The sequence below is a fragment of the Balaenoptera borealis genome (genome assembly GCF_965194805.1).
Source record: "Balaenoptera borealis genome assembly, chromosome: 4".
NCBI lineage: Eukaryota > Metazoa > Chordata > Mammalia > Artiodactyla > Balaenopteridae > Balaenoptera > Balaenoptera borealis.
This window is the reverse complement of record NC_138861.1, coordinates 78,894,354-78,906,681: the sequence shown is the minus strand read 5'-3', so window position 1 is coordinate 78,906,681 and position 12,328 is coordinate 78,894,354. Positions and strand designations below refer to the sequence as shown.

The 12,328-nt window shown below is 40.2% G+C and overlaps 1 protein-coding gene across 2 annotated transcripts in view; it reads left to right on the top strand.

Moving 5' to 3' along the window:
* LOC309628082 (uncharacterized protein) overlaps window positions 1-12,328 on the top strand; it is a 42,378-nt gene that overhangs the window by 16,077 nt on the left and 13,973 nt on the right. Inside the window, exon 1 of one of the 2 annotated variants that reach the window (XM_082390813.1) lies at window positions 6,420-11,230. The exons of the other annotated variant lie outside the window; for it this stretch is intronic. Within the exon in view, the coding sequence (XP_082246939.1) occupies window positions 11,065-11,230 (166 nt within the window). The 5' untranslated portion in view covers window positions 6,420-11,064. Of the gene's footprint in view, window positions 1-6,419; window positions 11,231-12,328 lie in introns of those variants that run through there. 2 annotated transcript variants of the gene reach the window in all.

The following is a 12,328-nucleotide window of genomic DNA, read 5'->3' as shown; positions in this document are numbered from 1 at the left end:
ATAACTCCCATTGTTCCACCCCTGCCAAAAGCAAATAGCTCCTGCAGACCCAGCTCTGTTCTCTTAACCACACCACACCATGCTTTCCACCAAGTCTTATTCCTTCTCTAAGAAGGTTCGAGCCTCTTGCTTGTTAAGCCTAGTTTCAACTGAAACCAATCTCCCCAGTTCCAGGTGAAGTTAGCTACCTTCTCTAATCACTGGATATTTAGGGTCCCCTCTAACTGCCTGTATCACCAGCAAGATCACCTGCCAGGAACTGACTCTCAGTCCAGGTTCTATCTCTGTCTCACCCTCCATATGTCTCTGCAAGCTCCACACTCTCAGAAAGAAGCTCTCAGGGAAACCCCCCACCCAACCCTGCATAGTATCTTCCTGCTAGAACATGCTTGTAGATGAGCTCACAATTGAATTTGTTTATTTTAATGGTTGGGGTTTGGGTACCTGGAAGCCAGTTTTAGAAAATGTATTGCCTGTTGGATGAAATGATGAAGTACAGATCTAGCATGCAGTTCTAAGATTCTTCACTCCCAGGCTAGCTGACTGGGGAGTGTTAAAAGGAAGTCGAAAGTTAGTTTGTCTGTTGTAACATCCTATACAAACAGTAATTCAGTTTCCATCATGATGGGTTAGATAATAATTTTCTCTAAAATGAAAAATGTTGGATAAAATATATTTAAAATCACATTAAAAACAATAAAGAATTGAAAAAAGAGTGGGACCTGCCATGCTAAATTTGGGGGGAAAGCCTGAACCTAAAAGTCAAGGGAAAGTATCTGAGCACTGAAACCTCTTTGTGCTCAGGTGTCTCCTAATGCTGAACACTCAGTCTTGAGTTCCCTGGTCTCATGTGGCAAAGGAGACAGTCAAGGTTCAGGGTCCACCCAAGAAGAGGAAACTAAGAGGGGACATAACCTACATCATAGGGACCCCAAAAGACTATTGTGATATTGTAATTTATAATAAAAACATATATTCTGTCTTTGTCCCCATTTCCAGCAAAGAGATCCTAAAACCCTTAGAGTTTCCTAAGCGAAGAGAGCAACATAGGTGTCTTTTGTTATGTTAATGAGGTGACATTTGGATCCACCTAAGTATGAGGGCTGGTTGCCAGGAGAACAAACCATAAACAGAGGGTTGGAACTTTCAGTCCCACCCACCACCACCACCCCCGCCCCCCCCCCCCGATTTCTGGGGATGAAAGAGGGGTTATAGATGGAATCATTCACCAATACCAATAATTTAATCAACCATGCCTACATAATGAAGCCTCTATAAAAATCCAAAAGGATGGGGTTTGGAGAGCTTCCAAGTTAGGGAACATGTGGAGAATTGGAGAGAGTGGCACATTTGGAGAGGGCATGGAAGCTCTGAGCCCTTTCCCCATACCTTGCCCTATGCATCTCTTCATCTGGCTGTTGATTCATACCCTTTATAATAAACCAATTATCTAGTGAATAAACTGGTTTCCTGAATTCTGAGAGCCACTCTAGTAAATTAGTCAAACCCAAGGAGGGGGTCATGGGAACCTTGGATTTACAGCCCATTATTCAGAAGCACAGATAACAACCTTGACTTGTGTTTGACATCTAACATGGGGACAGTCTTTTGGGAATAAGCCCTTAACCCATGGGATCTGATGCTATCTCTGGGTAGCTGGTGTCAGCATTGAGTTGAATTGTAGGACACTAAGCTGGTGTCAGAGAGCTGCTTGGTATGGGGGGGTGCAGGGGTGTGTGAAGGGGAACCCCACACATTGTAATTGGAGACAGAATATTAGCTACATAATTAAAGAAATGATAAATCAGAACAAAGCTCCTACCTCCCTGAAGTAACAGAAAGGAAAAAAACAAGCAAGCAAACAAAAACAAAAAGTAACAAGGAAAGAGTCCCTAAGAAGTTATAGTGGACTTCCCTGGTGGTGCAGTGGTTAAGAATCCACCTGCCAATGCAGGGGACATGGGTTTGATCCCTGGTCTGGGAAGATCCCACATGCCGTGGAGCAACTAAGCCCGTGTGCCACAACTACTGACCCTGCGCTGTAGAGTCCATGGGCCACAACTACTGAGCCCACGTACCACAACTACTGAAGCCCATGTGCCTAGAGCCCATGCTCACAGCAAGAGAAGCCACCACAATGAGAAGCCCGAGCACTGCAACAAAGAGTAGCCCCCACTCACCGCAACTATAGAAAAGCCCGCTCACAGCAACGAAAACCCAACGCAGCCAAAAATAAATAAATAAATAAATTAATTTTTTTAAAAAAAGTTATAGTCATAGACTGGTCCTTAAAAGTATTTGTATCCTGCATAAGCATAGCCTGGGTGAACCAGAGAATCTCAAGGTGAGATGGTCCATGTCTGGGGTGCCTGTGCACTTGGCAGAAAACCTCTATGAAATAAGGTTCATTTAGCCTAGAAACCAGAGAACCCACCAAGTTGTTCTTAAAGGTGATGATCAGCAAGCAAACATACACAAGAAAGCAAGGTAACATGAATGAAAACCAGTAGAAAAACGTGACAGCAGAAACAGACTCAACTAAATCTAAGATGTCAGAATTATCAGGCACAAATTATGTAAATAACAAGCTTGAAAATATCTGAAGGAAATCATTAAAAGTGACATAGCAGATTTGGGAAATAAAATAGAAATTCTAGAAATGAATGCTACAACAATCCAAATGAAAACTCAAAGACATGTTTGATAACAGAAGAATTCATGAGCTGAAAGATGGATCAAAAGAGATTACTCAGGGGACTTCCCTCGTGGCGCAGTGGTTAAGAATCTGCCTGCCAGTGGAGGGGACATGGGTTTGAGCCCTGGTCTGGGAAGATCCCACATGCCATGGAGCAACTAAGCCCATGCGCCACAACTACTGAGCCTGAGCTCTAGAGCCCGTGAGCCACAACTACTGAGCCCATGTGCCACAACTACTGAAGCCCATGTGCCTAGAGCCCATGCTCCGCAACAAGAGAAGCCACCACAATGAGAAGCCCATGCATATCAACAAAGAGTAGCCCCCGCTCGCCACAACCAGAGAAAGCCTGCGCACAGCAACGAAGACCCAACGCAGCCAAAAAAAAAAAAAAGAGAGAGATTACTCAGAATGTGTAACAGATGAAAGGATGAAAAATACTGTGGAGAAATAAGAGACATGAAAAACAGGGTGGGAAATTCTTACCTATTTGTGATTGGAATCCCAGAAGGAGACAGAGACTGGGAAGAGGCAATATCTGAAGAGATAATATATAGCAGAGCATTTTTCAGAAAAAAAAAAATGAAAGATACCAATCCACAGATTCCAGAGACTCAGAATATCTTTTTATTTTTGCCGCTTGGGATTTTCACACCTAAATACATCATAGTTGTAAAAGAAGCCAGAGGGTGAAGGAAAGAGAGTATATCTTCAAAGCAATAGCAGTTAAACTGACAACTGAGTTCTTGACAGAAAAAATGAAAGCCAGAAGACAATGCCATAATGTCTCAAAGAAAATTAGCTGAAAGAAAATAACTGCTGTATGAGAGTTCAAGCAGAGAAGCAGAATGAGCAGGAGATACATATGAAGGGACTTGTTGCAAGGGATCTGCTTACACAATTGTGGGGCCCGGCTAGGTAAGTCTGAAATCTGTATGGCAGGCCCTCAGAAGGGTGGACCGGAACTCACTGAAACAGGCTGAAACAGCAGTCCATTGACAGAATTTCTTCTTCAATCTGGGAAGCCTCAGCTCTGTTTTTAAGGTCTTTCCATTATTGAATCAGGCCCACTCAGATTATCTAGGATAATCTTCCTAACTTAAAGTCAACTGATTATGGACTTTACACATCTACAAAACACATTCAGAGCAATCCCCCTTTTTTTAAAAATTAATTTTTATTGGAGTATAGTTGCTTTACAATGTTGTGTTAGTAAATTCACTGTACAGCAAAGTGAATCAGCTTTATATATATGTATACCTATATCCCCTCTTTTTCAGATTTCCTTCCCATTTAGGTCACCACAGAGCACTGAGTAGAGTTCCCTGAGGTATACAGTAGGTTCTCATTAGTTATCTCATTTTATACATAGTTTCAATAGTGTACATATGTCAATCCCAATCTCCCAATTCATCCCACCCTCCCTTCCCCCCTTGGTGTCCATACATTTGTTCTCTACGTCTGTGTCCCTGTTTCTGCTTTGTAAGTAAGGTCATATATATCAGTTTTTTTTAGATTCCACATATATGTGTTAATATGCGATATTTGTTTTTCTCTTTCTGTCTGACTTCACTCTGTATGACAGTTTCTATGTCCATCCATGTCTCTACAAATGACCCAATTTTGTTCCTTTTTATGGCTGAGTAATATTCCATTGTATATATGTACCACAACTTTTTTATCCATTCCTCTGTTGATGAACATTTAGGTTACTTCCATGTCCTGGCTATTGTAAATAGTGCTGCAATGAACATTGGGATTCACGTGTCTGTTTGAATTATGGTTTTCTCTGGGTATATGCCCAGGAGTGAGATTGCTGGGTCATATGGTAGTTCTATTGTTAGTCTTAAGGAATTTCCATACTGTTTTCCATAGTGGCTGTATCAATTTACATTCCCACCAACAGTTCAAGAGGGTTCCCTTTTCTCCACACCCTCTCCAGCATTTATTGTTTGTAGATTTTTAAATGATGGCCATTCTGACTGGTGTGAGGTGATACTTCATTGCAGTTTTGATTTGCATTTCTCTAATAATTAGTGATGTTGAGCATCTTTTCATGTGTTTGTTGGCCGTCTGTATGTCTCCTTTGGAGAAATGTATATTTAGGTCTTCTGCCCATTTTTGATTGGGTTGTTTGTTTTTTTGATATTGAGCTGTGTGAGCTGTTTGTATATTTTGGAGATTAATCCTTTGTCAGTTGCTTTGTTTGCAAATATTTTCTCCCATTCTGAGGGTTGTCTTTTCGTCTTGTCTGTGGTTTCATTTGCTGTGCAAAAAGCTTTTACATTTAATTAGGTCCTATTTGTTAGTTTTGTTTTTATTTTCATTACTCTAGGAGGTGGGTCAACAAATATCTTGCAGCGATTTATATCAAAGAGTGTTCTGCCTATGTTTTCCTCTAAGAGTCTTATAGTGGAATGAGAGCCAAACAAAGATATTTTTAGATAAACAAAATCAGAATTCATCACCTGCATTCTATCACCAAAGGAAATACTAAAGGATGTATTTCAGGCAAAAGGAAAATGATCCCAGATAGAAGGTGTGAGTTACAATAAGAAAACCAGGGACTTCCCTGGTGGTGCAGTGGTGAAGAATCCGCCTGCCAATGTAGGAGACAGGGGTTCGAGCCCTGGTCTGGGAAGATCCCATATGCCACGGAGCAACTAAGCCTGTATGCCACAACTACTGAGCCTGTGCTCTAGAGCCCGTGAGCCACAACTACTGAGCCCGTGTGCTGTAACTACTGAAGCCTACACACCTACAGCCCATGCTCTGCAACAAGAGAAGCCACCACAAAGAGAAGCCCACACACCACAACGAAGAGTAGCCCCCGCTCGCCACAACTAGAGAAAGCCCGCACACAGCAACAAGGACCCAATGCAGCAAAAAGATAAATAAATTAATAAATAAATAAATTAAAAAAAAAAAAAGAAATCCAAAGAGCAAAATAACTAAATAAAGTAACAAAAGAAAAGAAACAGAGTATATTGTTCTAAACTATTGGGGAGTAGGGATTTGAATGATAAAAAAGTTCATTCAAAGGAAGGCAAGAAAAGCACGCTGGCCTCTGCTGCCGCAGGCTCCCCCCACACTCCGTACCCCTCCCTCCCCCCAGCCTGAGTGAGCCAGAGCCCCCGAAGCAGCTGCTCCTTTAACCCCGTCCTGTCTGAGCGAAGAACAGATGCCCTCAGGCAACCTACACGCAGAGGCAGGGCCAAATCCAAAGCTGAATCCCAGGAGCTGTGCGAACAAAGAAGAGAAAGGGAAATCTCTCCCAGCAGCCTCAGGAGCAGCGGATTAAATCTCCACAGTCAACGTGATGTACCTGCATCTGTGGAATACCTGAATAGACAACAAATCATCCCACATTGAGGCGGTGGACTTTGGGAGCAACGATATATATATATATTTTTTCCCTTTTTCTCTTTTTGTGAGTGGTATGCGTATGCTTCTGTGTGTGATTTTGTCTGTATAGCTTTGCTTTTACCATTTGTCCTAGGGTTCTGTCTGTCCTTTTTTTTTTTTTTTTTAATATAGTTTTCAATGCTTGTTATCATTGGTGAATTTGTTTTTTTGGTTTGGTTGTTCTTTCTTTCTTTTTTTTTAAAATTACTTTAAAAATTTTTTAATAATTATTTTTTTATTTTAATAACTCTTTTTAAAATTAAATTTAATTTAATTTTATCTTTTTCTTTCTTTCTTTTTTTCCTCCCTTTTATTCTAAGTTGTGTGGATGACAGGCTCTTGGTGCTCCAGCCAGGCATCAGGGCTGTGCCTCTGAGGTGAGAGAGCCAAGTCCAGGATATTGGTCCACCAGAGACCGCCCAGCTCCACATAATATCAAATGGCAAAAATCTCCCAGAGATCTCCATCTCAACACCAAGACCCAGCTCCACTCAACGACCAGCAAGCTACAGTGCTGGACACCCTATACCAAACAACTAGCAAGACAGGAGCACAACCCCACCCATTAGCAGAGAGGCTGCCTAAAATCATAATAAGGTCACAGACACCCCAAAACACACCACCAGACGTGGACCTGCCCACCAGAAGGACAAGATCCAGCCTCATCCACCAGAACACAGGCACCAGTCCCCTCCACTAGGAAGCCTACACAACCCACTGAACCAACCTTACCCACTGGGAACAGACACAAAAAACAATGGGAACTACGAACCTGCAGCCTGTGAAATGGAGACCTCGAACACAGTAAGTTAAGCAAAATGAGAAGACACAGAAACACACAGCAGATGAAGGAGCAAGGTAAAAACCCACCAGACCTCACAAATGAATAGGCAGTCTACCTGAAAAAGAATTCAGAATAATGATAGTAAAGATGATCCAAAATCTTGGAAATAGAATGGAGATAATACAAGAAACGTTTAACAAGGACCTAGAAGAACTAAGCAAACAAACAATCATGAACAACACAATAAATGAAATTAAAAATTCTCTAGAAGGGATCAATAGCAGAATAACTGAGGCAGAAGAACGGAGAAGTGACCTGGAAGATAAAATAGTGGAACTAACTACTGCAGAGCAGAATAAAGAAAAAAGAATGAAAAGAACTGAGGACAGTCTCAGAGACCTCTGGGACAATATTAAACGCACCAACATTTGAATTATAGGGGTCCCAGAAGAAGAAGAGAAAAAGAAAGGGACTGAGAGAATATTTGAAGAGATTATAGTTGAAAACTTCCCTAATATGGGAAAGGAAATAGTTAATCAAGTCCAGGAAGCACAGAGAGTCCCATACAGGATAAATCCAAGGAGAAACACTCCAAGACACATATTAATCAAACTATCAAAAATTAAATACAAAGAAAAAATATTAAAAGGAAGGGAAAAACAACAAATAACATACAAGGGAATCCCCATAAGGTTAACAGCTGATCGTTCAGCATAAACTCTGCAAACCAGAAGGGAGTGGCAGGACATACTTAAAGTGATGAAAGGGAAAAACCTACAACCAAGATTACTCTACCCAGCAAGGATCTCGCTCAGATTTGATGGAGAAATTAAAACCTTTACAGACAAGCAAAAGCTAAGAGAATTCAGCACCACCAAACCAGCTTTACAGCAAATGCTAAAGGAACTTCTCTAGGCACAAAACACAAGAGAAGGAAAAGACCTACAATAACAAACACAAAACAATTAAGAAAATGGTAATAGGAACATACATATCAATAATTACCTTAAATGTAAACGAATTAAATGCTCCAACCAAAAGACATAGACTGGCTGAATGGATACAAAAACAAGACCCATATATATGCTGTCTACAAGAGACCCACTTCAGACCTAAGGACATACAGAGTGAAAGTGAGGGGATGGAACAAGATATTCCATGCAAATGGAAATCCAAAGAAAGCTGGAGTAGCAATTCTCATATCAGGCAAAATAGACTTTAAAACAAAGACTATTACAAGAGACAAAGAAGGACGCTACATAATGATCAAGGGATCAATCCAAGAAGAAGATATAACAATTGTAAATATTTATGCTCCCAACATAGGAGCACCTCAATACATAAGGCAAATACTAACAGCCATAAAAGGGGAAATCGACAGTAACACAATCATAGCAGGGGACTTTAACACCCCACTTTCACCAATGGACAGATCATCCAAAATGAAAATAAATAAGGAAACACAAGCTTTAAATGATACATTAAACAAGATGGACTTAATTGATATTTATAGGACATTCCATCCCAAAACAACAGAATACACACTCTTCTCAAGTGCTCATGGAACATTCTCCAGGATAGATCATATCTTGGGTCACAAATCAAGCCTTGGTAAATTTAAGAAAATTGAAATCGTATCAAGTATCTTTTCTGACCACAACGCTATGAGACTAGATATCAATTACTGGAAAAAAATCTGTAAAAAATACAAACACATGGAGGCTAAACAATACACTACTTAATAACCAAGAGATCACTGAAGAAATCAAAGAGGAAATCAAAAAATACCTAGAAACAAATGACAATGAAAACATGATAACCCAAAACCTATGGGATGCAGCAAAAGCAGTTCTAAGAGGGAAGTTTATAGCAATACAATCCTACCTTAAGAAACAAGAAACATCTCAAATAAATAACCTAACCTTACACCTAAAGCAATTAGAGAAAGGAGAACAAAAAACCCCCAAAGTTAGCAGATGGAAAGAAATCATAAAGATCAGATCAGAAATAAATGAAAAAGAAATGAAGGAAATGGTAGCAAAGATCAATAAAACTAAAAGCTGGTTCTTTGAGAAGATAAACAAAATTGATAAAGCATTAGCCAGACTCATCAAGAAAAAAAGGGAGAAGACTCAAATCAATAGAATTAGAAATGAAAAAGAGGAAGTAACAACTGACACTTCAGAAATACAAAGGATCATGAGAGATTAGTACAAGCAACTCTATGCCAATAAAATGGACAACCTGGAAGAAATGGACAAATTCTTAGAAAATCACAACCTTCCAAGACTGAACCAGAAAGAAGTAGAAAATATAAACAGACCAATCACAAGCACTGAAATTGAAACTGTGATTAACATCTTCCAACAAACAAAAGCCCAGGACCAGATGGCTTCACAGGTGAATTCTATCAAACATTTAGAGAAGAGCTAACACCTATCCTTCTCAAACTCTTCCAAAATATAGCAGAGGGAGGAACACTCCCAAACTCATTCTACGAGGCCACCATCACCCTGATACCAAAACCAGACAAAGATGTCACAAAAAAAGAAAACTACGGAGCAATATCACTGATGAACTTAGATGCAAAAGTCCTCAACAAAATACTAGCAAACAGAATCCAACAGCACATTAAAAGGATCATACACCATGATCAAGTGGGGTTTATCCCAGGAATGCAAGGATTCTTCAATATATGAAAATCAATCAATGTGATACACCATATTAACAAATTGAGGGAGAAAAACCATATGATCATCTCAGTAGATGCAGGAAAAGCTTTTGACAAAATTCAACACCCATTTATGATAAAAACCCTCCAGAAAGTAGGCATAGAGGGAACTTACCTCAACATAATAAAGGCCATATATGACAAACCCACAGCCAACATCGTCCTCAATGGTGAAAAACTGAAACCATTTCCACTAAGATCGGGAACAAGACAAGGTTGCCCACTCTCACCACTATTATTCAACATAGTTTTGGAAGTTTTAGCCACAGCAATCAGAGAAGACAAAGAAATAAAAGGAATCCAAATCGGAAAAGAAGTAAAGCTGTCACTGTTTGCAGATGACATGATACTATACATAGAAAATCCTAAAGATGCTACCAGAAAACTACTAGAGCTAATCAATCAATTTGTAAAGTAGCAGGATACAAAATTAATGCACAGAAATCTTTTGCATTCCTATACACTAATGATGAAAACTCTGAAAGTGAAATTAAGAAAACACTCCCACTTACCATTGCAACAAAAAGAATAAAATACCTAGGAATAAACCTACCTAAGGAGACAAAAGACCTGTATGCAGAAAATTATGACACTGATGACAGAAATTAAAGATGATACAAATAGATGGAGAGATATACCATGTTCTTGGATTGGAAGAATCAACATTGTGAAAATAACTATACTACCCAAAGCAATCTACAGATTCAGTGCAATCCCTATCAAACTACCACAGAACTAGGCATTTTTCACAGAACTAGAACAAAAAATTTCACAATTTGTATGGAAACACAAAAGACCCCGAATAGCCAAAGCAATCTTGAGAAAGAAAAATGGAGCTGGTTGGACCTTGCTTGGTGGTGTGGGAGAGCAGCGGTCCCAGACACGCCCATCACCCTCCTCTCCCCGCCACCCGCCCCCACCCCCGCGCCCAGCTGCCCACTGACACTCCCCACCGTTGGAACTGGCAGTCAGAATCGTTACCTTACAACTTTTCATCCTGCTTTTAAAAAAGTCTTCATTTTTAAAATAAACCATTATCATCATCAGGCATTTATTAGACAGCAAAGTGAATGTTTCATAATTTTAATGAAAGACTTCAAGGAAACCGTCAATGAGACATTTTACTTTCAAATTTAAGTCTGAAAAAGAAAAGTAACCCAATTATTTAAACCATTTAAAATAGCTTGCTTTCAATTAGCAAATCATGATTCAACTCAGTTATGTAATCACTTTAACCCTTGAAATATAGACAGATGCACCTGGGACTTTATTTCCTCGGCAAACTTCCAACCCGAAGCATAACAATTGTTTAAAAATTGTGTGTGTCAGGGTCATATTAATTCATTTAAGACTAGGAGAATTTCTTGGCAGAATTTCTTCTAATGGTGTGGGCGCTAAAATAAGTATCTAGTGAAATTTATGCGGTAATTGACCCCACCTGGCTTTGTAATGCCGCTAAGTGCAGCCCGTCTCAAGGAGGGAACCGAATGGCTGAGACACGTGTCAGCACAAATTGACTTCATGAATCTTATTTCCTGGAACTACTTGAATCATCAAACTCTAACTCACCAATCAGACAAGAGGAGGAAAACATCTGGATATCCTGAATTTCTCAGTGAGCCTTCCCCCTCCCCCATTAAGGCAGCCTTTATTTTGGATGGTGGAAACTCCCAGGAACAAAGTTGATAGTAGGCCTTCCCTCCTGCTGAGGCTGGCTTGGCGTTCAGCTCTGGGTGATATTACCGAAGGAAGGATTTCCAGGGCACAAGGCAGCCAGCAAAGTGGTTCTCTGGTGATGTTTTCCTGCTAGACAACCCCTTGGCTTTTTTTTTTTTAATTTATTTTGGCTGCGCCGGGTCTTGGTTGTGGCACGTGGGATCTTTTAGTTGCAGCATGCGGGCTTCTTAGTTGCTGCATGCATGCGGGATCTAGTTCCCCGAACAGGGATCAAACACCGGGCCCAGTGCATTGGGATCACGGAGTCTTACCCACTGGACCACCAGGGAAGTCCCCCAACCCCTTGGCTTTTAATACTCCAACTTCACAGAGTGCAGCATCTCAACACGTTTTTCAGCTGAAGTTTGTGGAGAAAAAAATTTTATTTATGCCCCTAAATCCAATAGCTTAAACAAAATTATACATAGGTAAAGTCTCAAATTACTTCCCCCAAACAATTAGGAGATGGCAGAATGACTTGAGGATGATTTGAAAAGGGCACCAAGTGTGCAGGTTGGATGTCGCTGGATCTCACAAGTCAAGGGTTTGCAACAGTCCTACTCATTGTAAGGTCCAAATAAGTGGTGGTTTAATTATCATACATCCTAATATGGGGGTTTACTTTCATGTAGGTATGTTGGTGTTTTACTGTTTGATTTTAGGAAGTTGAGTTCTGAGAACTTTTAGGAAAAGAATGAGTTCTGGGAAATAGATGGCTGACCACAGTTGGAGCATCTGGCAGGGCAGCAGGGTGGTACCTACAGATTGTCATAAAAAATAGTATCAAAGGAAGTGGGATGCCCTGTATTTCCTACTTCTAAGATCAGATGACCTGCCTCCTGCTCTCAGGAGTAGGTCAAATCACCTAGGAATGAATGAGCTCCTTAGTGGATCCAAGCAAAAAACATGGAGGAGAGAACAGGAATTTTTATAGCAATGGTCAAAAAAAGTTAAGTATATATAAGACTATGGCCAGACGTTCTGTCTTCAGGTTAAA